This window comes from Mandrillus leucophaeus, unplaced genomic scaffold, assembly GCF_000951045.1.
Source record: "Mandrillus leucophaeus isolate KB7577 unplaced genomic scaffold, Mleu.le_1.0 Scaffold75, whole genome shotgun sequence".
Classification (NCBI taxonomy): domain Eukaryota; kingdom Metazoa; phylum Chordata; class Mammalia; order Primates; family Cercopithecidae; genus Mandrillus; species Mandrillus leucophaeus.
Genome location: NW_012108141.1, coordinates 1,949,282 through 1,974,018, shown reverse-complemented (window position 1 = coordinate 1,974,018; position 24,737 = coordinate 1,949,282). Strand labels below are relative to the sequence as shown.

Here is a 24,737-nt window from a genome sequence, read left to right as displayed (position 1 = left end):
TCTCAGGGATAACCCTTATCTAGAAGTTGATGAACATTAAGAATATAACTATGTCCCACTCAGCCATTTCCCACCCCCTTCTCAGGGATAATCCTTATCTAGAAGTTGATGCCTATCATTCCTGTAGTTATTTTTCCTTTCACATGTGTATTTGTGTGTGTATATAAATTTTTACATAAGCAGTATCATTGTATAAATTATTTTGCTATGTAACATTAGATTCTTGATAGATGAAGATTCATTTCAATTGTATAGTTTCCATTGTTTATTCATACATCCACAATTTATCATTCCACCAAAAAACAGGTTGTTTTCCACTTTTTTGCTATTTAAAAACCTTGTAGGCTGGGTGCAGTGGCTCACGCCTATATCTCAACACTTTGGGAGGCTGAGGGAGGCAGATCACCTGAGGTCAAGAGTTTGAGATCAGCCTGGCCAACATGGTGAAACCCTGTCTCTACTAAGAAATACAAAAATTAACCAGGCATGGTGGCACATGCCTATAGCACATCCCAGATACTTGGGAGGCTGAGGCAGGAGAATCACTTGAAGGCAGGAGGGGGAGGTTGCAGTGAGCTGAGATCATGCCACTGCACTCCAGCCTGGGTGACAGAGTGAGACTCACTCTCAAAAAAATTAACTAATTAATTAATTTAATTAAAACCTTGCTGCAGTAAGCATCTTTGAACATGTCTTCTAGGGTTCATGGTCTTAGAGTTTTTTCTTTAAACAAAGTTTAGATAGAAAACTGAAAATGGGCTGGGCGCAGTGGCTCACACCTGTAATCGCAGCACTTTGGGAGGCCGAGGCAGACGGGTCACTTGAGGTCAGGAGTTTGAGACCAGCCTGGCCAACATGGTGAAACCCTGTCTCTACTAAAAATGCAAAAAAATTAGCCAGGTGTGGCAGTGCACACCTGTAATCCCAGCTTCTCAGGAGGCTGAGGCTGGAGAATTGCTTGAACTTGGGAGGCAGAGGTTGAGTGAGCCGAGATCGCGCCATGGCACTCCAGCCTGGGCGATAGCAAGATTTTGTCTCAAAAAAAAAAAGTAAAAAGAAATTCAGAAAACTGAAAATGAAATCACTGGGTTTGCAGGGTCTGCAATTCTTCAGCTTTACTAGGCAATACTGAATTACACTATATTCTCATCAGTAACTCATGTAAGTTTGTATTTTACTACATCCATGTCAACAAGATGTTAGACTTTGAAACTTCAGACAGTCTTTATGAAATGGTATCATGGTTTAATTTGCATTTCATTGATTACTAGAGAGGTTGAAGTAACTTCACATTTTGATGTTCATTTGGGTTTTCCTCTTTTTATAGCCTTTTGTTTCCCTTTTTTTAGAAATAAAAACATAGGAGATCTTTATATGTTCTAGCTACTAATTCTTTATCAATTACCTATGTTGCAGATATCTCCACATATAAACAATGCCACATCGATGATAAACTAAGTTCCCATGTATACTTCGGGCCTAGGATTTTCAAAACCATTTCTGGATCCTTTTTAACCGTCCTTGCTCTAGCTTCTATCTTTCCTCTCATATTTTACTATAAGCAGCAAGAAGCCAGGTAGCAACTTCGACATTTTGCTTGGAGACCTAGCTAGAGTACCTAGTTCCTTAGGTACATTTTTCTGTGTTCTTCATTACTCTAGGTGATCATGTTTAACATTCTGGCACTACATAACAAAGGAACCTCTTACTTCCAGTTTCCAATAACATTCTCACTTCTGAAGTGGCAATGGCTACTGCTGGCAGTCTCCTTCAAGACCATCAGACTTTTTTTCTCAGGATGGTTTGTTTCTCGAGGGACCATCAGACTTCTACTAATAGTCTGTTAAGAACTTTAGGCTCTCACTAACATTCTGCTCAAAATTATTACAGTTTCCCCCTACTACCAGTTCCAAAGCAATACATTTTTAGGCATGTGTTATGGTAGCACTACACTTATATTCCCAAACAAATCTATATTAATGATCTATTTGCCACATACCAAATTACCTCAAAACTTAGTGGCATAAAGCAATAAACATTATTTCACAGTTTTTTTTGTTTGTTTGGGTTTTTTTGTTTTTTTGAGACGGAGTCTCACTCTGTCACCCAGGCTGGAGTACAGTGGTGCGATCTTGGCTCACTGCAACCTCCCATCTCCTGGGTTCAAACAATTCTCCTGCCTCAGCCTCTCGAGTAGCTGGGATTACAGGCGCCCGCCACCACACCCAGCTAATTTTTATATTTTTAGTAGAGACAGAGTTTCACCACGTTGGCCAGGCTGGTCTCAAACTCCTGACCTCCAGTGATCTGCCCGCGTCAGCCTCCCAAAGTGCTGGGATTACAGATGTGAGCCACCATGCCCAGCTGACTTCACAGTTTCTATGGGTTAGGAATTTGGGGGTGGCTTAGCTGGGGCAGGAAGATCCACTCCCACCATGGCTCACTCAGACGACTTGACAACAAGCCTCAGTTCCTCTCTGGCTCTTGGTAGAAGATCTCAGTTCCTCAACAAAGGAACTGAGGAACTGTTTTTTCTTTTTTTCAGCTTTATTTACTCCTTTTTTGGAGACAGGATTTCACTTTGTCACTCAGGCTGGAGTACAGTGGCATGATCATAGGTCACTGCAGCCTCAAACTCCTGGGCTCAAATAATCCTCCTACCTCAGCCTCCCAAGTAGCTGGGACTACAGATATGTGCCACCATGCCCGGCTAATTTATTTATTTATTTTTTTGTAGAGATGGGGTCCCACTGTTGTCCAGGCTGGTCTCCAACTCCTGGGCTCAAGCAGTCCTCCTACCTCAGACTCTCCAAGTGCTGATATTTGTCCAACCACAAAGGGACATTTTCATAGGGCTTCCTCAGGACGTGACAGTGGGCTTCCTATAGTGAGCAATTCAGGAGAGCAAGGAGAAACCCACAGTGTCTTTTGTGACCTAGTCTTGGAAGTTAGCCACCACCAATTCTGATTCTATTCATTAGAACCAAGTGACCTCAGATGATTCGCTAGCCAAAGTGCTGGGATGACAGGCATGAACCACCATGCCTGGCAAGAAATTTTGTAATTTCTTTAAGTGTCATCCTTAAAAACAAGTGATTGATTATAAAAGTTGTCTTTCTTTGTCCTAAAATTGGTTTTAAAAAATTGTGTTTAATTTCTACTATTCATTTAGTTGTTTTTTTCTTTTTTTGAGACGAAGTTTTGCTCTTGTTGTTCAGGCTAGAGTGCAATGGCACAATCTTGGCTCACTGCAACCTCTGCCTCCCAGGTTCAAGCAATTCTGTCTCAGCCTCCCAAGTAGCTGGGATTACAGGTGCCCACCACCACACCGGACTAATTTTTGTATTTTTAGTAGAGACAGGGTTTCACCATGTTGGCCAGGCTGGTCTCAAACTTCTGACCTCAGGTGATCCACCTGCCTCAGCCCCCTCAAAGTGCTGGGATTGCAAGCATAAGCCACCATGCCTGGCCCTTTCATTTCGTTTCTACTATTCATGTACACATGTACCGTGTTTTACCCACAGACAGCTGTGCTAACGGTTAAGATTGTCCCAGCCTTACTAAGATTTTCCTAAGACAGGTTTGTCTCCCAGACATTGGGAACTCAAAGGTGAGGAAACTTAGGTATGAAGGTGGATTGTGGATTCAGACCTTCTGACTCGGAGGCCACTGCAGAGACACACCAACAGAGTGACCTCGGGCACATGGCTTCACCTCTCCAAGCCTCATGCTCCTCATCAGTAAAGCAAGGGTTAGGGGAACCTACCTGTTGGCTTGTTTTGATAATTAAATGAGATAATGTTTGCAAAAAATATTTGGCAGGTAAATGTTAACTAAATTTTGAGCTTTTAAAAAAATGTTTTACCAGCTGGGCGAAGTGGCTCACGCCTGTAATCCCAGTACTTTGGGAGGCCGAAGAGGGTGGATCACCTTAGGTCAGGAATTCGAGACTAGCCTCGCCAACATGGTGAAACTTGTGTCCCTACTAAAAATACAAAAATTAGCCGGGTATGGTGGTGGACGCCTATAATCCCAGCTACTTGAGATGCTGAGCCAGGAGAATCTCTTGAACCCAGGAGGCGGAGTTTGTAGTGAGCCAAGATCACGCCACTGCACTCCAGCCTGGGCAATAGAGTGAGACTACGTCTCAAACAAACAGAGTTTAACTGAAGAGGCTTTCCTGACACCTTTTCGCTGCTGAAAATCGTAAAGCCTCTCCCGACCGCATCCTACACTCTTCCGGCCCAAGCAAGTGCGCTGGAACCGGGAGTTGGTGAGAAGCCGGCTGCCGGCAGCCTCAGCCCTTAGCGGCCCCGCGGTCGGGGACGTCGAGGCCTGATGGAGAGGCTGGGCTATCACGCCTGTAATCCCAGCACTTTGGCTATTACGCCTGTAATCCCAGCACGCGGCGTCGGGGCGGGCCAGTGGATGCGCTGCGGGGACGGGAGGTGTCGCCTCTCCGGCTCGCCGGTGACAGGGGCGGGCGGGTCGTGCGCGGGCCCCACCTCCAGCGATCGCGGCCCCGCCCCAGGTCCTCCTCCTCCACGGCTTACCCGGGCTCCGACAGCGGCTGTAGCTCTCCGAGTTGCGGCCGCAGGAGCCGGAGCCATGCGGACAGTAGACCGGGAGGCGCGCCCGGGGCTTCTGCCCCTGCTGCTGCTGCTGCTGGCCGAGGCCGGACTGTCCGCCACCTCGCCCCCAGCAGCACCGCGCTTCAACGTGAGCCTGGATGCGGCCCCGGAGCTGCGCTGGCTGCCGGTGCTGCCGCACTACGACTTGGACTTGGTACGCGCAGCGATGGCGCAAGTCATCGGGTGAGCTGGGGCCCTGGACAGGGTCTGCGGGTACGCCGGCGGTGCGGTTCGGAGTCAAACGCGCGCTGCTCAGAGTGCTTTAAACCGGGACGCTTTACTCCCCGCCACCCTTGGAGAACTGGCTTTGGCTGCCGCCCTGAGCAGTGTCGGGGTTGGGGAGAATCCAGCGCGGCAGGTTTGGCTTTCAAGTTCGGTGTCACCCGTGGCATGCCAGTCCTTGAGCCATTCTGGGTCAGCGTGGGGCGCGAGTTGTCGCCCGGGCTGCATTGCTACCGAAGAGGGGCAACCGCGCCTTCCTTGCGGGCCTCACGGGCCTTCCAAGCTTGGCCCTTTGGGACCAGCCTCACTCGCCCTCCCCATCTCCGAGTTTTCTTCCCCGCCGCCTCCCCTCCCTGCCCCCCGCCCAGCTTCCACCCTCTGCCCCTCCTCGCCCCCCCGCCCCCACCCCCGGGAGGCTGCAGATTGAGTGACGCGGCGCCTGGGCGGTCCACTGTCTGGGTAGCTGTGGCCCTGACAGTTCACGCCCTAAGGATGTAGCCCCGCTCGCAGTGCACACGAAGTCACGCCGCCGACCTCTGAGCGGGTCAGACGCCCTCGTGCTCTTCTTTTCTAGGGATAGAGTCCCCAAGTGGGTGCACGTGTTGATCGGAAAAGTGGTCCTGGAGCTGGAGCGCTTCCTGCCCCAGCCCTTCACCGGCGAGATCCGCGGCATGTGTGACTTCCTGAACGTCAGCCTGGCGGACTGCCTCCTGGTCAACCTGGCCTACGAGTCCTCCGCGTGAGTGCCCCAAGCCGGTGCGGAGTAACGCGGGACTTGCTGGGGCCTCCTGACACAGGCTAGCGGCAGGAAACATGTTTTCCGTGTGATAAAAACAGGGTGGTGCCTGCTTGCCCAGAAACTTACAGTGCTTCCTCGTTGCCTCTCTGGGTAAATCTGAGCTGCAGATCGTAGGCTTCGAGAGGGAAAGCAACTTCTCCGAGTCAGCATTGAACTTTCCCTCTACCAGTAGCCCGGGGTTTTCTCTCCCCCAATCCAGGTAGCATCCTACTTTTAAAATTCTGCTCAAAGGCCGGGCGAGGTGGCTCACGCCTGTAATCCCAGCACTTTGGGAGGCCAAGGTGGGCAGATCACGAGGTTAGGAGTTCAAGACCAGCCTGGACAACATAGTAAAACCTCGTCTACGAAAAACACAAAAAATTAGCCGGGCGTGGTGGCGGGCGCCTGTAATCCTAGCTATTTAGGAGGTTGAGGCAGGAAAATCACTTGAAACCGGGAGGCGGAGGTTGCAGCAAGCCGCGATCGCACCACTGCACACCAGCCCTGGCAACAGTGGGAGACTCTGTCTCAAAAAAAAAAAACTTCTGCTCAAAACGTACTTTTCCGAGAAGTTTTTGAAACTAAGCCTCCTCTTATCTGGACCCTTTAGTTAACTCAGTGGCCTTCCATCTCTATACTGGCAGTGGCTCATCTCTGCCTGTATTTGTCGCCCTGCATTTCTCCTTTCATGAGTGTCATGGCTGAAGTGTCTGTGTCCACCAGGGCTGAGGCGACAGGGAACACTGCTCTAATAGGGCCAGCCAGTGTTTGGACCAGGAAGTGGGCATGATAAAATGTGCACCCAGGCTGGGCGTGGTGGCTCACGCCTGTAATCCCAGCACTTTGGGAGGCCGAGGCAGGTGAATCACCTGAGGTCAGGAGTTCAAGACCAGCCTGGCCAACATGGTGAAACCTTGTCTCCACTATTAATACAAAAAACTTACCCAAGCGTGGTGATGGGCACCTGGGAATCCCAGCTACTCAGGAGGCTCAGGCAGGAGAATCACTTGAACCCAGGAGGCAGAGGTTACAGTGAGCTGAGATAGCGCCATTGCACCTCAGCCTGGGTGACAAAGCAGGATTCTGTATCAAAAAGAAAAAAGTGCACCCAGAAGTGAAAGCAACATGGAGTGTGTGGTTGATCCCAGGCAAAGTGCAGGGGACCACTAAAGGTTTATGGGCTCAGCAACAGGTTCTGGAATAAAGGGAGGTTTTGACTTGGTTTCTCCCTTTAATACTTATTATTTTGCCACCAGACTAGCTTCGTCTCGTAACCTCTTGTACATACTTAGAGCTTCTTGCTGCCTAAAGATGATGGGGGTAGAAAAGATCTTGGAATATTGAAACTTTACTGGCCCAGGCATTTTCCCAGAACACCTAGGCAGAGTAAGCTAAAAAGCACTGGGACTGCCTTCCTCTTCAGGAAATGCTTTCAGGCACAGAAAAGACACAGGCCTGCTAAATAACATGCCTTTCAGTTGAACTAAGTTATTATAATTTTACCACCTCCCTCTCCTACCTCCAACTTTTTCCTATTTTTAACTTACGGCTTTCTCAATGAAAAATCACGAATCATTTTTACCCTCATCTGTTGGAGTCACCGTATTCAAACAGATTAAAGCAAAAGTTCCAGTAAAAACATTCTAACTTTTGGATTTGATACTAAGGTATTTATAGAATTGCCTAATAGAAAGCACCATTCAATTCCACTAGCATTAACAAAGGAAATGCTTTCTTCTCATGTTGGAAGTAAGCCTTCTTGAATTGGAATAATACTAGCTACCCTTTATTGAGCCTACTGGGTGCCAGGTACTTCATGAACACAGCCCCGTGGGGAAGATGGTATCATCTGTTTTGTGATGTGGAAACCAAGCCTCAGAGGGGCCACCTTGCTGGAAGTCAGGTGGCTGGTGAGTGCTAGAAGCATGGGAATCTCCAGTTCGCTGCAGTGCCTCTCAAAGCAGAGTCTGTTTCCTCATTTGTCTCCCGTGCTTGTGCACTGCTACATCACACCACAGCATTTGGGCCTGATATGAAAGTATTGTTATCTTGCCAATTTTGAAAAATCGCCTTTGAGGGAGATTCTACAAACTCTGCTTTAGTACTTCCCATGTCTTACCAGTTCTCTCCCTGACCTGAACTCTTTGAAGTTAAACTCAGAAACGTTGGAGGGAGGCTGGGCACAGTGGCTCATGCCTGCATTCCCAGCATTTTGGGAGGATGAGGTGGATGGATCTCTTGAGCCCAGGAGTTCGATACCAGGATCTGTTGAGCCCAGGAGTTTGATACCAGCCTGGGCAACATGGTAAAACCTTGTCTCTACAAAAAATACCACAAAATTAGCCAGATGTGGTGGCTTGTACCTGTGGTCCCAGTACGCAGGAAGCTGAAGTGGGAGGATCACTTGAGCCTGGGAAGTCAAGGCTGCAGTGAGCTGAGATTGTACCACTGCATTCCAGCCTGGGTGACAGAGACTCAAAAAAATAATAATAATAATTAAATAAATCAATCAATAAATAACAGAAACCTTGGAGGGAATTAAAACTGACCAAGGTTCCATCTTTATTTTATTTTATTTTGTTTATTTTTGAGATGGAGTCTCACTCTGTTGCTCAGGCTGGAGTGCAGTGGCGCGATCTTGGCTCACCACAACCTCTGCCTCCCGGGTTCAAGTGATTCTGCTCCCTCTGCCTCCCAAGTAGCTGGGACTACAGGCATGCACCACCATGCCCGGCTAATTTTTATATTTTTAGTAGAGACGGGATTTCACTATGTTGGCCAGGCTGGTCTCAAACTCGTGACCACATAATCCACCCACCTTGGCCTCCCAAAGTGCTGGGATTACAGGCCTGAGTCACCCTTCTGGTGCCTGGCCCAAGTTTCCACCTTTAAACAAACAAACAAAAAGTAACACTTTTTCCCCCAATTATAAAAGTAACATGTAATCATTGTAGAAAATCAGTAAATGTAGAAAAGTAAAAAAACAAAGCTAACCACCATCCTGTTATTTAAAAATGACCAGAAAAACCCTCCAGGATATTTTCTCTCAGTTTTGTTCATGTGGATATACATATTTTTTCCCCTGGTATTGGACACACTGTATATAAATATTTTATTAATATTTATTATAAATACATAATATTTTTTCATGAACCGTTACGTATTCTCAGAAAATATGGATACTTAACAAGCCTCCTCCTCTTTTTCTCTCTATGAACTTCTGTTCATAGAGATTCCCCCTTTTTAAAAATTATGATCTCTGTGCAAGAAGCTGGGAGACAGGAAAAGTGCCAAGTCCCTTAAGAGCCAGCCATTTTCCCAAGGGGACAAAATGAAACATTTGTGAAACAATGGTTTAGTGTTACTTTATTTGCTCTGAGGCATTAATATGTGGAGAGGTGAGCTTGAGCTGGCTTTGAATCATGTGTTAAATAGAATACATGCTGCCAAGCAGAGGAAAAAGCAGAGTTCACAGGTCTCCTGAGCCCAGGATGGGTTAGTTTCACTGCAGATTTAGACTGAGGATGAAATTCTCACTCACTATGCTTATGATGCCCTGCATGTGTGCTAAGGGCAAACACCCGAGAAACACTGAATGAGCACAGGTAAGTTGTATCCAGTTGTGTTTTTCATCTTGAATTGTTAATCTATATTCTTACAAGCATTATAGCACATATGTCAGTCATAAGGAAGAAAAACTGTTTTACTTTGAGGATTTGTTTTACAAATGAAAAACTCCTTTTCCTTTTTTTTCTTATTTGTCTTATTCATTCATGTTGGACTTTTCCCTTTTCTCAGATTCTGCACCAGTATTGTGGCTCAAGACTCCAGAGGCCACATTTACCATGGTCGGAATCTGGATTATCCTTTTGGGAATGTCTTACGCAAGTTGACCGTGGATGTGCAATTCTTAAAGAATGGGCAGGTATAGTACATACTGTATAAGATAAGAAATCAGAAAGATTTGCAAACTCAAGTTAGCAGTCATTTGGATGGCCTGCCAACTTACGTGTGTTATCAGTATAAGACACAGAAAAATCACACCTCTGGAAAAACAAAGGCAGAAGAGAGGTTTACATCAATTATGCTTATAGGAAGGACGGTCATTTATTATTTATTATTGAGTGTCTACTTAAAGAGGTCACCTAGTTTTCCGTAGGGAAATCTCTTTTAGAGAGTGATCAATCATCCACTTAGGCAGAGTCAGCGCTTTCCTCTGCTTTCCCATGCCCAGGCTGCTTCTGGAATATGGAGGGGCTGGGTAGTGCAATAACTAGGAACACTCAACTTTGGGATCTGACAGTACCAGGTTTGAATCTTGATTCTATCAATTACTGTACTTCCTTTGTGAACCTGAGAAATTACTCATTCCCTAATTTTGCCAACTACAACTCATGGAGGTGCGTAACTACTTTACTGAGATAGTTATAAATGTTAAATGAAGTAGTCTGTGTAAAGTTGTAGCCAAATAATAAATGGTCCTTCATTCTGCAAGTATGATTGACCCACACCACTTTCTTGTGTATGATCTTTAAAAAATTATACTTAGATTTTTTGTTTATAGCATGGTCCCTTTAAAACTATAATCTACTATATACTGTTGTCACTGTGTAAACATTTAGAGAGACAGAATTAATCAATGCTCATTGAGTACACAAAGCATGTTTTGCTGTAAAACAGAATACAGTGTGCAAGAGCCAGATTTTTGCTGTAAGGACAAGGACTGTATTCCCTTTGTTCTTTGCATTTAGGGGTTGATTCACAAATACTAAAAACTCATTTACTAACTACTCAGTCATCTGCTTTTACAAACACTTTTTTTCATAAAAAATTCAAACAGTACAGAAATATTTAAAGTAAAAGTTTCTCCTTTCCAGTCCCATTTCTTTACTTCACCACTATTAATAATTTGTTTTCTAGCTGAATTAGTTTGAAAATGATTTTAAGTGGTAACGATAATATAAATGCATAATAAATTCTCAAAGGAAATCTGCTAAATATTGTTTTATTACTGAATGATGGGATATTTATTATTTATTATTTATTTATTATTCATGTTTTTTCTCCATTATTCTATAATGAGCTAATACTCTTATAAAGAGATAAAGGAATAAATGCAATGAAAATAAATTATTTCAGCTGTTCTGAAACTCACTCTAATAGTTGTTTCTTCTTTTGTTTTTGTTTTTCCTGGAGTTCCCATGAAATAATCTGTAGAGAAATATTCTGTAGAGGTAGCTTTACTGTCAGTACTCAGGTGACTGTTACTGAATGTAGACAGTTTACTTTTGGGTATTGCTTTTCTATGGAGGACTCATGGCCAAGAAATTGTTTTATGAAATTAAGAACAGGTTATCCACAAAATAATTCATCTCTCATTCTTGTCTAGTGTTTGTAATCTTAGAAGTATTTTCGGCCGGGCACAGTGGCTCACGCCTGTAATCCCAACACTTTGGGAGGCCAAGGCGGGCGAATCACTGGGTCAGGAGTTCAAGACCAGCCTGGCCAATGTGGTGAAACCCCGTCTCTACTAAAACTACAAAAAAAAAAAATTAGCTGGGCATTTTGGTGGGTACCTGTAATCCCAGCTACTTAGGAGGCTGAGGCAGGGGAATCCCTTGAACCTGGGAGGCGGAGGTTGCAGTGAGCTGAGATCGCGCCACTGCACTCCAGCCCAGTGACAGAATGAGACTCATCTCAACAACAACAACAACAACAAAAGTATTGTCATACACAGGACCTCATTTGATCCCCCCAGCAGCCCTGCGAAGCAGGCATCAGTCAACATTTTTATCTTTACTTTCTAGATGAGGGGGCCTAACTTCATAGAGACTGACTTGCCCCAAATCACAAGGCAGAGACATGGCAGAGGTAGGGCCAGAACCCAGGCATTGGGCCTACTGATAGTTTTCGTTGTCAAAGCTCAGCCTTAATTAGACTATAAATTATTATTATTGTTATTATTATTATTATTTTTACTGTTTTTATTTTTGAGACAGAGTCTCACTCTATCGCCCAGGCTGGAGTGCAGTGGCGCAATCTTGGCTCACTGCAACCTCTGCCTCCAGGGTTCAAGCAATTCTCCTGCCTCAGCCTCCCAAATAGCTGGGACTACAGAGGGTGCTACCACACCCGGCTAATTTTTGTATTTTTAGTAGAGATGGGGTTTCACTATGTTGGCTAGTCTTGAACTCCTGAGCTCAGATAATCCGCCCGTCTTGGCCTCCCAAAATGCTGAGATTACAGGTTTGAGCCACTGCACCAGGCAATTAGGCTGTAACTTAAAATAACTTAAAATTCCCTGCTAAGGGTTTGTTTATGTCAACTGACTAGGCAGAAACAATTGGGAAGTACAAACAGAAGTAAAGACAGATTTTCAGAGCTGCAAGATAAAATATCTTACAAATTATATCTCAAAATTATTTATCATTGTGTATGGTAATTGAGAACTATGATGTGATTTTTGATCTCATAACTTCAATTTTCTCAGCCCTTCAAGAGTGACCCTCAGGGTCACAGTGTCATGCAAATGAGGTGGCCATATAATTACTTTTTATTTTCCACGTAATTACATTTGTAAGGGCTTGAGTAGTAAGGTAGACTTATTTCTGCTTTACCACCATCCGTGGAGATGAGGCACTCATGGAGGCCCGCAGTAAGTCTGAGGGCTGAGGTCATTTATAAAACTAAGGCCACTGCATTCTCCCTTGTAATTCAGCCACCTTAAATTATTTTTATAAGCAAATAAGGTAAAAATAAATAATTAAATGAAAAACATTACTGACCTAATTTTTCTAAGGAAAATATCAATCTAGGACTATTTATTTCTTAAAACATAACAGTATTAGTTAACTTTTATCAAACAGTATGAGTCAGATACTGTTTTAAGTACTTTTTTTTTTTTTTTTTTTGAGACAGAGTCTTGCTGTGTCACAAGCTGGAGTGCAATGGTGCCATCTCAGCTCGCAGCCTCTACCTCCTGGGTTCAAGTGATTCTCCTGACTTAGCCTCCCGAGTAGCTGGGACCACAGGTGCATGCCACCACAGCCAGCTAATTTTTGTATTTTTGGTAGAGATGGGGTTTTGCCATGTTGGCCAGGCTGGTCTCAAATTCCTGGCCTCAAGTGATCTGCCTGCCTCGGCCTCCCAAAGTGCTGGGATTACAGGCGTGAGCCACCACACCTGGCCAAAGTACTTCTTTGAAAAATAAAATTTGGTATCAGAAATAACTGATAATGGCTAGCTGTGGTGGCTCATACCTGTAATCTCAGCACTTTGAGAAGCCAATACAGAAGGATTGCTTGAGCCCAGGAGTTTGAGACCAGCCTGGGCCACATAGGGAGACCCTGTTTCTAGGAAAACCAAAAAAAAAAAAAAGTGTGTGTGTGTGTGTGTGTGTGTGTGTGTGTGTGTGTGTATATGTCAGGTTTGGTGGCATGCACCTGTGGTCCCAGCTACTTGGAAAACTGAGGTAGGAGGATCGCTTGAGCCCAGGAGGTTGAGGCCACAGTATATTGTGATTGCACCATTGCACTCCAGCCTCGGTGACATATAGAGTTTGATTTTTCTCCTGCAGGTTACATAGTGGTATCTTGCAATCACTGGAGCTCACTTAATTTAAAGTGGGGGTGATGCCTATAATTAATGGGATAGTTGTGAGGATTAAATGAAAGAGCTATGTAAAAGGATTTTTAAATATTTAAAATTTAAACGTGATTATTATTGGTGAACAGTCCCACTTGTTTCTCCTAACGTCACAGAGCTTATAAAATATGTGATATTTATCTCTTATAATCAAATCAAAACAAGTTTTATTTTATTTTATTTTATTTTGAGACAGAGTTTTGCTCTTGTTGCCCAGGCTGGAGTGCGATAGCGCTATTTTGGTTCACCGCAACCTCCATCTCCCAGGTTCAAGCGATTCCCCTGCCTCAGCCACTCTAGTAGCTGGGATTGCAGGCATGCCCCACCACGCCCGGCTAATTTTGTATTTTTAGTAGGGTCAGGGTGTCTCCATGTTGGTCAGGCTGGTCTTGAACTCCCGACCTCAGGTGTTCCACCCACCTCGGCCTCCAAAAGTGCTGGGATTACAGGTGTGAGCCGCTGCGCCCAGCTTCAAAACAAGTTTTAAAGTGAAATTCCACTTGCTACTTCTAGGATGGGGCTTCTTAACCTGCTTTGTGCACCCCTTTGGTGAATAATGTTTTATAAATACATAGTAAATGTGTGTGATTACAAAGAAAATCAGTTGTGTTGAAAACAGCCATTTCAATGTTATACTTTTTCTTAACACATTAAATAGTAAGGTTTAGCAGGGGGTCTAATAACTACCATGATTTCAAAGTAGTAAATTATGGACAGTGTTTCAAAATATCTGCAGCCAACATTGTGTATGTGAAAAACCCTGTGATTTCTACTAGTGACAAAATTATAGGCACCACTATGATTGCGTGATTTGTTGCATGCGTTCATTACAGAAGGAATTAAATTTCAGTTGGAGGTTAATGAAAATAAAGATGCATCTTTTTTTTTCCCATCCAAGGTCACAAATCTACTAAAATCTATCTATGGACCACGTCCTCCACCCCAGCTTAAGGTTAAGAACCTCTGTCTTAGAAGGCTATTTCAGAGTTTTATTCTATTTTGTTGGAATTATTTTTTAAAAATCCAGAAAACTGTGGGGCAAAACAGATAATTTCAGTGTATTTGATTGGAATGGTGGAATGATCCATGTATCTCTTGATTTCAGATTGCATTCACAGGAACTACTTTTATTGGCTATGTAGGATTATGGACTGGCCAGAGCCCACACAAGTTTACAGTTTCTGGTGATGAACGAGGTAATCAAAACAAACTCCTGTGTAATTTTAGCTACATTATTGTTCAGTTCTATCCAAGCACTTCCTTCACTCGCCCAACAGAACATACAGAACACCCACTATGTGGCAGGGACTTCCATCCTAGTGGGGGAAAATAGACAGTATGCGTGGAAGCAATGAAGATGATTTCAGGTAGCAATAAGTGTTGCAAAGAAAGCAAAATAGGAAGCTGTGATAGAGAGTGAAGGAGGAGGTGGAGTGGTTAGTACAGGTCAGAGGGTCAGAGAAGGCCTGATCCATGTGATCCAGGAGCTAGTTCTACAGAAGCCAGGGGAAGACCATTTCTGGTGGACTTACCGCAAGGACGAAGGCCGTAGGTAGTAATAATAAGCTTGGTGGATTTCAGAAGCCGAAGAAAGTCAGTGTGGTTATAGCGTGGAGTAAGTGGGTAGTGACATTAGAAGTGAAGAAGAGGCTGAGGGCATGGTGCAGGGCCACAGTGAAGAGTATGGATTTTAAGCATAATGGAAGCTGTAGGGGGATTGTAGGCCAGGGAGTGAACAGATGTGATTTATATTTTTAACTATTACTTTTGCTGCTCTGTAGAGATTGGATTGTGTTAGGTTAAGATGGAAGCAAAAGACCATTTGGAAACTACTGTGATAATCTAGGGGATATATGATGCTGTTATACAAGCAACATTTGTAAAGCACTTTCTGGTTTACCATGCACATCTTCACATGTCTTCTTCTTAGACCCTCACAACAGTCCTGTTAGGCAAGGCTGTTATTTTTAACTCCATTCGTTAAGTAGAGAAGGACATAGGCTGTGAGATGAAATGACAGCTAGTAGTGGGAGAGGAAGTTCTCAGATTGCTCTCCTGAGTCCTGACCCAATTGCTCTGTTCATTGACATTCCCACTGCCATGCCCCAGATCTCAGGGGAACACCATTTAGTTCCACAGTATGTGGGAAACCTAGAGATAAGTGAGCTCTGTGTCTGTCCTCAGTGTGCAGCTGAATCAAGGAGAAGGATATATACAAGGAGTATCTTAAAGTTTAGTGTTGCTCATCTGATGAACCCTGATTGACTTCATGGTGTTGTTTTTTTGGGTTTTTGTTTGGTTTGGTTTGGTTTGGTTTTTGTTTTTGTTTTTGAGACAGTCTTGCCCTGTCGCTCAGGCTAGAGTGCAGTGGGCGATCTTGGCTCACTGCAACCTCTGCCTTCCGGGCTCAAGCGATTCTTGTGCCTCAGCTTCCTGAGTAGCTGGGATTACAAGACGTGCCACCATGCCCAGCTAATTTTTGTATTTTTGGTAGAGATGGGTTTTCACCATGTTGGCCAGGCTGATCTCAAACTCCGAACCTCAGGTGATCCACCCATCTTGGCCTCCCAAAGTGCTGGGATTACAGGTGTGAACCACAGCTCCCAGCCAGTGTGGTTGTTTATTCTTCTCTGCTTTACCGGGAAGATGATGATTGAGTATATATCAGTGTCCACAGTAAACAGTTATTTATCCTAATGTATTTCTTCCACATTTTCTCACTCCCTAAGTCTTATCAGCTCTGACAGCAGAACTAGACTGTACCTGTCCATTCTCTCTACCTCCACTGTTGAGCTAGCCCCTGTCACACCTGTACTGCCTGATCAATCCACCTGATCTCCTTGCTACTATTTTTACCTTCCTATAATTCTTTCCCTACCCAGCAACTAGAATGGTCAGGTTGTTCCCCTGCGTAAAACCTATTGTGACAGATATCGCATGATTTCACTTATATGTGGAATCTCCAAGTTTGAACTCACAGAAGCAGAGAGTAGAATGGTAGTTGCTATGCACTGGGGAAAAAGGGAAATGGTCAAAGGGTACAAAGTTTCAGTTAGACAGGAGGAACAAGTTCTGGTGATCCACACAGCAAGGTGACTACAGTTAACAATCATGTATTACATATTTCAAAATTTCTAGAGTGGGTTTTTAAAAAATTAATTTTGTTATTGATATACATTACATGTGCATATTTTGGGAGCACATGTGATAATGTGTTAAATTCATATAATCACAGAGAAATGCAAATCACATTTTTATTTCTCTTAATGATTAATGATATAGAATATCTTCATGTGCTTACTGGCCATTTCTATATCTTCTTTGGAGAAATGTCTATTCAAGTACTTTGCCCAGTTTTTTGTTTATTTGTTTGTTTGTTTTGAGACAGAGTCTCACTGTCTCAAATCACACATTCATAAACGCATGATCATGTATGCATGATCTGATTGTGATATGTGTTACTTTAAATATTTGTCTTTTCTTTACACTAGAAACAGTCAAATTCTAGCTATTTTTTGGCGGGGGGGTCGTTAAAAAAAATTTAAAAAAAAATTTTTTTTTTTTTTTAGTAGAAACAAAGTCACACTATATTACCCAGGCTGGTCTCAAACTCCTGAGCTCATGCAGTCCTCCTGCCTCGGCTTCTCAAAGTGCTGGGATTACAGGAATGAGCCACTGCACAAGGCCTGTTTTTGTTTTTGTTTTTTTTCTTTTTCTTTGTTTTCTTAAGACAGAGTCTCACTCTATTACCCAGGCTGGAGTACAGTGGTGGGATCTCGGCTGACTGATCTCAATCTCCTAGGCTCAAGTTATCCTCCCACCTCAGCCTTCTGAGTAGCTGGGACTACAGGCATGTGGCATCATGCCTGGCTAATTTTTGTAATTTTTGTAGAGGTAGGGTTTTGCCATGTTGCCCAGGCTGGTCTAAAACTCCTGGGCACAAGTGATCCGCCCACCTTGGTCTCCCAAAGTGCTGGGATTACAGGCATAAGCCACTATACCTGGCCAATAGTAGCCTTCTTAATGGGTGTGAGGTGGCATCTCGTTGTAGTTTTCATTGCATTTCTCTAATGATTAATGATACGGAATATCTTTTCATGTGCTTACTGGCCATTTGTATATCTTCTTTGGAGAAATGTCTATTCAAGTCCTTTGCCCATATTTTTTGGTTTTGAGACAGTCTCACTCTGTCACTCAGGCTGAAGTGCAGTGACTCAATCACAGCTCACTGCAGCCTTGACCAACAGCGCTCAAGCAATCTTCCTGCCTCAGCCTCCCCAGAAGCTGGGACTACAGGCATGTGCCACCATGCCTGGCAATTTTTAAATTTTTTGTAGAGATGGGTTTCATTATTTTCCCCAGGCTGGTCTAAAACTCCTGGGCTCAAGCACTTCTCCCACCTGGTCCTCCCAAAGTGTTGGGATTATAGGCGTGAGCCAACACATCTGGTCCTTTGCCCATTTTTTAATTGGAATGTTTGTTTTGTTGAGTTTTAGGAGTTCTCTAAATACTCTGGATATTAATCCCTTATTGTTGCAAATATTTTCTCTCAATCTGTGAATTGCCTTTTACTCTGTTGATACCGTCTTTTTTTTTGTTTTTAGACAAGAGCCTCCCTCTGTCACCCAGGTTGGAGTGCAGTGGCCCGATCTTGGCTCACTGCAACCTCTGCCTCCCGGGTTCAAGCAATTCTCCTGCCTCAGCCTCCCGAGTAGCTGGGATTACAGGCTCCTGCCACCATGCTTGGCTAATTTTTGTATTTTTAGTAGAGACAAGGTATCACCATGTTGGTGAGGCTGGTCTTGAACTCCTGACCTCAGGGGATTCGCCCACCTCGGCCTCCCAAAGTGCTGGGATTACAGGCATGAGTCACCACGCCTGGCTGATACTGTCTTTTAATGCATAGAATTTTAAAAATTTTTTTGTGAAATTCAATTTGTCCATTTTTTTCTCGTATTGCCATTACTTATCTTTGAATGAAAACTTTTGTTTGGCAATGAATCCCCTAACAGACTTTTAAAAGTTGTCCAAAAGTAATTTTGGGAAATGATTGCAAATTTGTATTTTTTTTAAATGTGAGCACAAATCACAGGTGTGGAAGATTCAGGTTCTCTATGTTCTTCCTAATATTTATTAAGACACTACCCTTGACAGCTACGTAATTTTATTTTGTCTGGTATAATTAGTAGAATTATTTCCTGTAACATAATTACCATTGTATCCTGGTACAAAAGATTCTGCTTTCAAAACTTGAGTGAATATCTCTCTATATTCCCTTCCTAAAATGACATATCTGTTGCATGTGTGTATATACACACACACACACATATATAACATATATACTCAACTTGGCAGATAAAGGCTGGTGGTGGGAGAATGCTATCGCTGCCCTGTTTCAGAGACACATTCCGGTCAGCTGGCTGATCCGCGCTGTGAGTATATTTAATGTGTAGCCCTCCTTAACTCCACTTCCACCTTCTAAACCGTTCTGTGTCATTTAACAATGTTGCCTTTAATGTAAGGAACTCCTTAAAAGAAGAAGCATCTAACTAAATGTTTGCAAAGTGCATATAAACCTTTTTGATAAATGCCAAAGATAAAGCCAGACACTAGTTAAAGTGGTAAGGACAGATTGTAATCAGTATAAGCTATTGCAGTAAGGAAGAGTCCAGTGTGAACTAAGTTCAACTTTGGTTTGTGCAGAGGTGATGGGTATTTTAAAAGGAGGTGAGGGAACAGGAGCTTAGGAGAATCAGAAAAGTGAAAAGTGGAAAGGAGGGGTTGGTTCATGTGAAACCAATTTGAGTTTGCTAACTAGAACTTAGAAGTTACGCTCCAGCCCGGGCACGGTGGCTCGCACCTGTAATCCCAGCACTTTGGGAGGCCGAGGCAGGCAGATCTTGAGGTGAGAAGATCGAGACCATCCTGGCTAACACAGTGAAACCCTGTCTCTACTTAAAATACAAAAAATTAGCCAGGTGTGGTGGAGGGCGCCTGTAGTCCCAGCTACTCAGGAGGCTGAGGCAGGAGAATGGCATGAACCTGGGAGGTGGAGTTTGCAGTGAGCCGAGATCGCGCCACTGCACTCCAGCCTGGTCAATAAGAGCGAAACTCCGTCTCAAAAAAAAAGGAAAAGAAGTTTTGCTCCTACCCTCCCACAGAGCCAGGGAGACAGGGGCCCTACCTTCAGGTGTTGGCTGGAACAAATGTCAAATTCTTTTGATAGCCTGAAGTTTTCTCAGACAGGCACTTTAAGGGGACTTAGTCATCTGAGAGACGTGGCCTTGAGCTGTTAGAAACTATAAGTATTTGTTCGAGTCTTTATAAGCCAGGGTCAAGGTGTAATAGAGAAGAGGGCTCAGAGGAGCCTGGCTAGAGTTTGGTCAAGGAGAGAATCTTTGTCATAGGCCAGAGTTTTCCACAATAGCTGATTGAGATAGGAGATAATATTTTGCTCTTCTACAGAGACAGATGTACTTTCCTTTTAAAATCTCCATTTGCAAATATCCAAACTAGCAAAGCAAATGCATTAGAAGGTAGCTGTGCACACAATAAAAGGAACATCTGCTCTACAAGAACGTATTAAAATGTGCTGGGTTCCAGGCCACATCTACAGTAGTCTCCCCTTATTCTTGGTTTCTGTTATCCACAGTCAACTGTGGTCCAGAAATATGAAATGGAAAATTCCAGAAATAATTCATCGTTTTTAAATTGCACAATATTCTGAATAGTGGGATGAAATCAGTCACCTAGTAACTGTCTCAACTATCAGACTATCACCGCATCTCAGTGCTTGTGTTCAAGGAACCCTTATCGTACTGCATAATTTGCCACAAAGTGCAAGAATAGAGATGCCGGCAACTTGGGTATGACAAAAAGAAGCTGTAAGGTGCTTCCTTTAAGTGAAAATGAAATGGCATCTTTGTCCGGGGTGATACCTGAGATTTGTTGTCACAGGGCCACAGAAAACTAGAATGCGGACACACCAGAGTGAGGTTAAGAGTGGAAGTTTAATAGGCGAAAGAAAGAGAAGAGCTCTCTGCAGCAAGAGAGGTCCCAAAAAAATGAGTTGCCGCTTCCACGGGGAAATGCAGGAGGTTTTATGGATGAGCTTGAGGCGGCGGTGTCTGATTTACATAGGGCAGGAAAGATTGGTTGGACCAGATGTGCTATTTGCATAGGGCAGGAAAAGCTGTCTGCCCCCACCCTAATCTTTTATTATGCAGATGGCTTCTCTACCTGGCTGGTGCCATGTTGCCTGCTTCCTTACTGTACACATGGTGACAAAGAAAAGGGAAGATGGGCCGGGCGCGGTGGCTCACACCCGTAATCCCAGCACTTTAGGAGGCCGAGGCGGGTGGATCACCTGAGGTCAGGAGTTGGTGAAACCCCGTCTCTACTAAAAATACAAAAATTAGCCGGGTGTAGTGGCGGGTGCCTGTAATCCCAGCCCCTTGGGTGGCTGAGGCAGGAGAATCACTTGAATTCAGGAGGCAGAGGTTGCAGTGAACCGAGATCTCACCATTGCACTCCAGCCTGGGCAACACAGCAAGACTCTGTCTCAAAAAAAAGAAAAAGAAAAAAGCAGGGAAGATGGAGCCTCCATGTTGAACATGCCTGGCCCCCAGGTAGCCCTTTTCTGTTGGCACAGCTGCCGGCATCCACCTGTGCAAGCTTCCAGCTTGCTTATGTCTATGTTTGCAGCTCCACTTTTCAGGCTGCTCTTTGTTAGAAAAGAAGAACTTCTTGGGCTACTTTTTGTTAGAAAGGAAGCCTTGCCAAGGACTCTTTTACCCTATCTGCCTAAATAATTTATTTCTATCTCCTGTATCAAAAAGGTAAAAGTTCTTGGTAAGGAAAGAGAAAAAAATCGTTATGCTGAGGTTGCTGTGTTCTCTGGTAAGGACGAATCTGCTAGGTGTGATGGTGCTCGCCTGCAGTCCCAGACACTCAGGAGGCGGAGGCGGAAGGATCCCTTCTGCCCAGGAGTTCAGGTCCAACAGACAACATATTGAGACCTCATGTCTGAAAAGAAGTAAATAAATAAAATAACAAAAGAAACCTCTGGGACCTAGACTAAAAAAAAAAAAAAAAAAAGGAAAGAAAGAAGAAAGAACCCCCATGTCTATTAGCAGTCACTGCCCATTTCCTGAGATGGATGAGGCATTTGCACTCCCTGACTTTGTCACCTGGGTAAAATAAGTCACCACTGCCTTCATTATTTTTTATGATGTCCTTTTGCTTTGTTGTCACAGGTTAGAGGCAATGAATTTTATGGTAGTTGGGGGATGGTATAGGCAACATAAGCAAACTAATATTTCATCACTCCTATTACCTCTGCAAAGGCCTGGGGAAAATTTCCTCTTTGCCCTCTGAAGGTTCACTGAAAAGTCAACTCACAAAAGGCAGATTAATTGGAGAAAAGGCATACAAATTTATTTAACATGTACATGACATAGGAGTCTTCAGAATGAAGACCCAGAGATACAGGGGACATTGTCCGGTTTTATGCTTAGGTTTAACAAAGTATGGAATGCCATGTAGAAATACGATTAGACAAAAAGGTAGATCCAGGGCTAATAAATGGAGTGGGGAAACCCAGCTAGGCCTGTCTGTCTAGATTCTTCTTGGCCTCTCTGACCATACATTTCCTTCTTCTGGGTACAGGGCAGGATCCTCTCTGGAAAGGGATCATATGACCTACAGTCAAACAAGTTAGGACAGATCATTTCTTTCTTTTTTTTTTTTTTTTTTGAGACAGGGTCTCACTCTGTCGCCCAGGCTGGAGTGCAGCAGCGCAATCTCGGCTCGCTGCAACCTTCACTTCCTGGGTTCAAGCAATTCTCCCACCTCAGCTCCCTGAGTAGCTAAGTATAAGGCAAGAAAACTCTACAAAGCCCTGCCATGGGTTTTGTAGAGTTTTCTTGCCTTATACTTATTGCTGTTAGGGTTTATGGTGCTGAATGATGGAGCGTTTGCAGACACCAATATCTTGAATTGTTCTTTTGTTTGACTCTATCACCACCTCCACCCTTGACAATGTGCCCTGGCAATATCCAGGATGGGTGAGCATACAATGTACTTCCTTTAAAACATGGCAGCAGAATGGTTGTGAAGGTGGAGACAGGAAGAGCAGGCCCTCCACCGAAGGATATTCTTGAGCAGATCAGCTCTGGGAAGGAGCCCATATGGAATCTGAAGATTTGGGGAGTGATCCCCTTAAGTATCCTTGCCACAGGCCTTTGGAAGTCTTCCTGGGCCCTCGGGGTGTCTGAACACCTATTAAGCTCAGGGCCCTAATGTAGCACATGCTCTTTCATCCCCAAGCCTTTGCCAGTCTAGTCCATCGAACTAGAACCCTCCTCCCCACTGCCACTCCTCACCCTGCAACCACCACTTTCACCACTCACTTGTGTTTGTCTCTTTGGCTTCAATTCATGTGATGCTTCCCTGCAGTACTTCTTCCACTGCCTTTGGTGAGGATGGGTCCCCTACAGTGACATCCATAGCATCTTCTCCTATGTGAACACTCATTACACTGTCACCATTGGCTGTTGACTTTTCTGTCTTCCTCAGAGGTTTGGGGAGAATAGGACCAGTCGACTCATTCACTGCTCTATCCCCACACCAGCACAGTGCCTGGCACAGAGTAGGTATTCCAGAAAACCCCGTTGAAATAATAAATGAATGAAGAAGCATGAGGAGTCCTTTGTGAGGGCGATCTGCCTGGAGAGCACACAGCCCGTGTTTGCTGAGCCAGGCCTAGGACTTGTCAACAGTTCTCTCCTCCTGTCAGAAATTCCCGCTGCTCCTGGCACCCCCTTTGAAGCTGACATTTCTTCCATCTCAGGAGCCCTGATGACAAGAGGATAAGGTCAGAGCAGATCAAGGTGATAGTCATGACACAGCATATCAGGAGAATGTGCTTTGGATCATTTTTGCATCATCTGGTGCGGACCCAGCTGCAGGTGAGGTTGCTCATGCAAGTTCTTCTTTTTGTTCAGACCCTGAATGAGTCAGAAAACTTCGAAGCAGCTGTTGGCAAGTTGGCCAAGACTCCCCTCATTGCTGATGCTTATTACATTGTTGGTGGCACGTCCCCCCAGGAGGGGGTGGTCATCACGAGGAACAGAGATGGCCCAGCAGACATTTGGCCTCTAGATCCTTTGAATGGAGCGTAAGTAGAACCGAAAGTTCTGGTCATTCTGTATCAAATAATCATGTTTTCAAATTGGTGGAATGAAGGGTATTTAAAATTTGTTCATATGTCTCCTTTGCTATTGTCATAAATTGTCGTGGATAAGACAAGATGATGTGCTCTGTTGTAGGTGGTTCCGAGTTGAGACAAATTACGACCACTGGAAGCCAGCACCCAAGCGAGATGACCGGAGGTAGGCTGCTATGTGCTTTCTGGTTTGCAGTGTTTTCTTGTGGTCAGGAGAATATGCCCATTCTGTCACAGGAACCTGCAAGACCTACGGGTGCCATCCTCTCCCAGAAAATGTACCTGGGCCCCTTCACCAGTGTCTTGGCCGGGAAGGGAGTGTTGTGTGGAGGAAAGCAATGGGCAAAGCCTCTCAGCAGCTGGGCGGGTGTTGGGAGGGTCTCAGGGTCAGGAGCCCTAGAGCCCACCACCAGCTCTGCTAATGACTCACTGGGTGGCTCTCGGGCCTCTGTTTACCCATCTGTAAAATGAAAGCAAAGGGCCAGGTTCATGGTCTTCTAGGCAAGATATTTTTAGAAGGAAATTATTTCCCTTATTTAAATAATAAACCAGTCAAGGGTTTTTATTGTCCCTTCAAGTTGTAAACATTCTATAATTATAAGTCAGCACGGTTCCAAAGTGCAGGTAGCTGTATAGGTTGCCTTGGCTTTACTGCCCCACAAGTTTGGCCACTGTTCAGTTCTGCAGCCACACATTTTCATCATCCCAGCTTTCTTGAGCAGATGGTGCCAACCGTCCCAGCTGCTGGATGAATTCCACCGTGGTGAGCTGGGCCTCAGCAGGAAACAGGCTTGGGGCCAGAATCTGTTTTGGAGAAAGGGAGATAATGAGACTAGAGCTTGCATTGTGCCTCATAAAAATGATAGCTGATGGACTTCAGTGCTTGTTGAAGTGCCAAGTGACCTTCGACCATTGTCCTTACAGAACACCTGCCATCAAGGCCCTTAATGCTACGGGACAAGCAAACCTCAGCCTGGAGGCACTTTTCCAGGTAACTTGTGTCACAGTGTCGCGCTTACCCAGGATGTTTGGTGTTTTGTTAATAGTGAATATGAAAAGCTCCGTGAAATCCTCTGGTAGGTGAAAATGTTAGGGTAAAAATTTTATTTGATTGAAATCATTTATTAAAAGTGGTGGCTCACGCCTGTAATCCCAGCACTTTGGGAGGCCAAGGCGGGCAGATCACAAGGTCAGGAGATCGAGACCATCCTGGCTAACACGGTAAAACCCCATCTCT

The 24,737-nt window shown here is 44.4% G+C and overlaps 1 protein-coding gene across 2 annotated transcripts in view; it reads left to right on the top strand.

The window, feature by feature from the left end:
- The first annotated feature begins 4,519 nt into the window (after positions 1-4,519).
- Positions 4,520-24,737, top strand: part of NAAA (N-acylethanolamine acid amidase) — a 31,653-nt gene continuing 11,435 nt past the window's right edge. For both annotated transcript variants that reach the window (XM_011966187.1, XM_011966186.1), the window contains exons 1-8: positions 4,520-4,814; positions 5,428-5,592; positions 9,430-9,556; positions 14,381-14,471; positions 18,631-18,707; positions 23,280-23,452; positions 23,604-23,666; positions 24,425-24,491. In XM_011966187.1, coding sequence (XP_011821577.1) covers positions 4,609-4,814; positions 5,428-5,592; positions 9,430-9,556; positions 14,381-14,471; positions 18,631-18,707; positions 23,280-23,452; positions 23,604-23,666; positions 24,425-24,491 — 969 coding nt within the window. In that variant the 5' untranslated portion in view covers positions 4,520-4,608. The remainder of the gene's footprint in view (positions 4,815-5,427; positions 5,593-9,429; positions 9,557-14,380; positions 14,472-18,630; positions 18,708-23,279; positions 23,453-23,603; positions 23,667-24,424; positions 24,492-24,737) is intronic.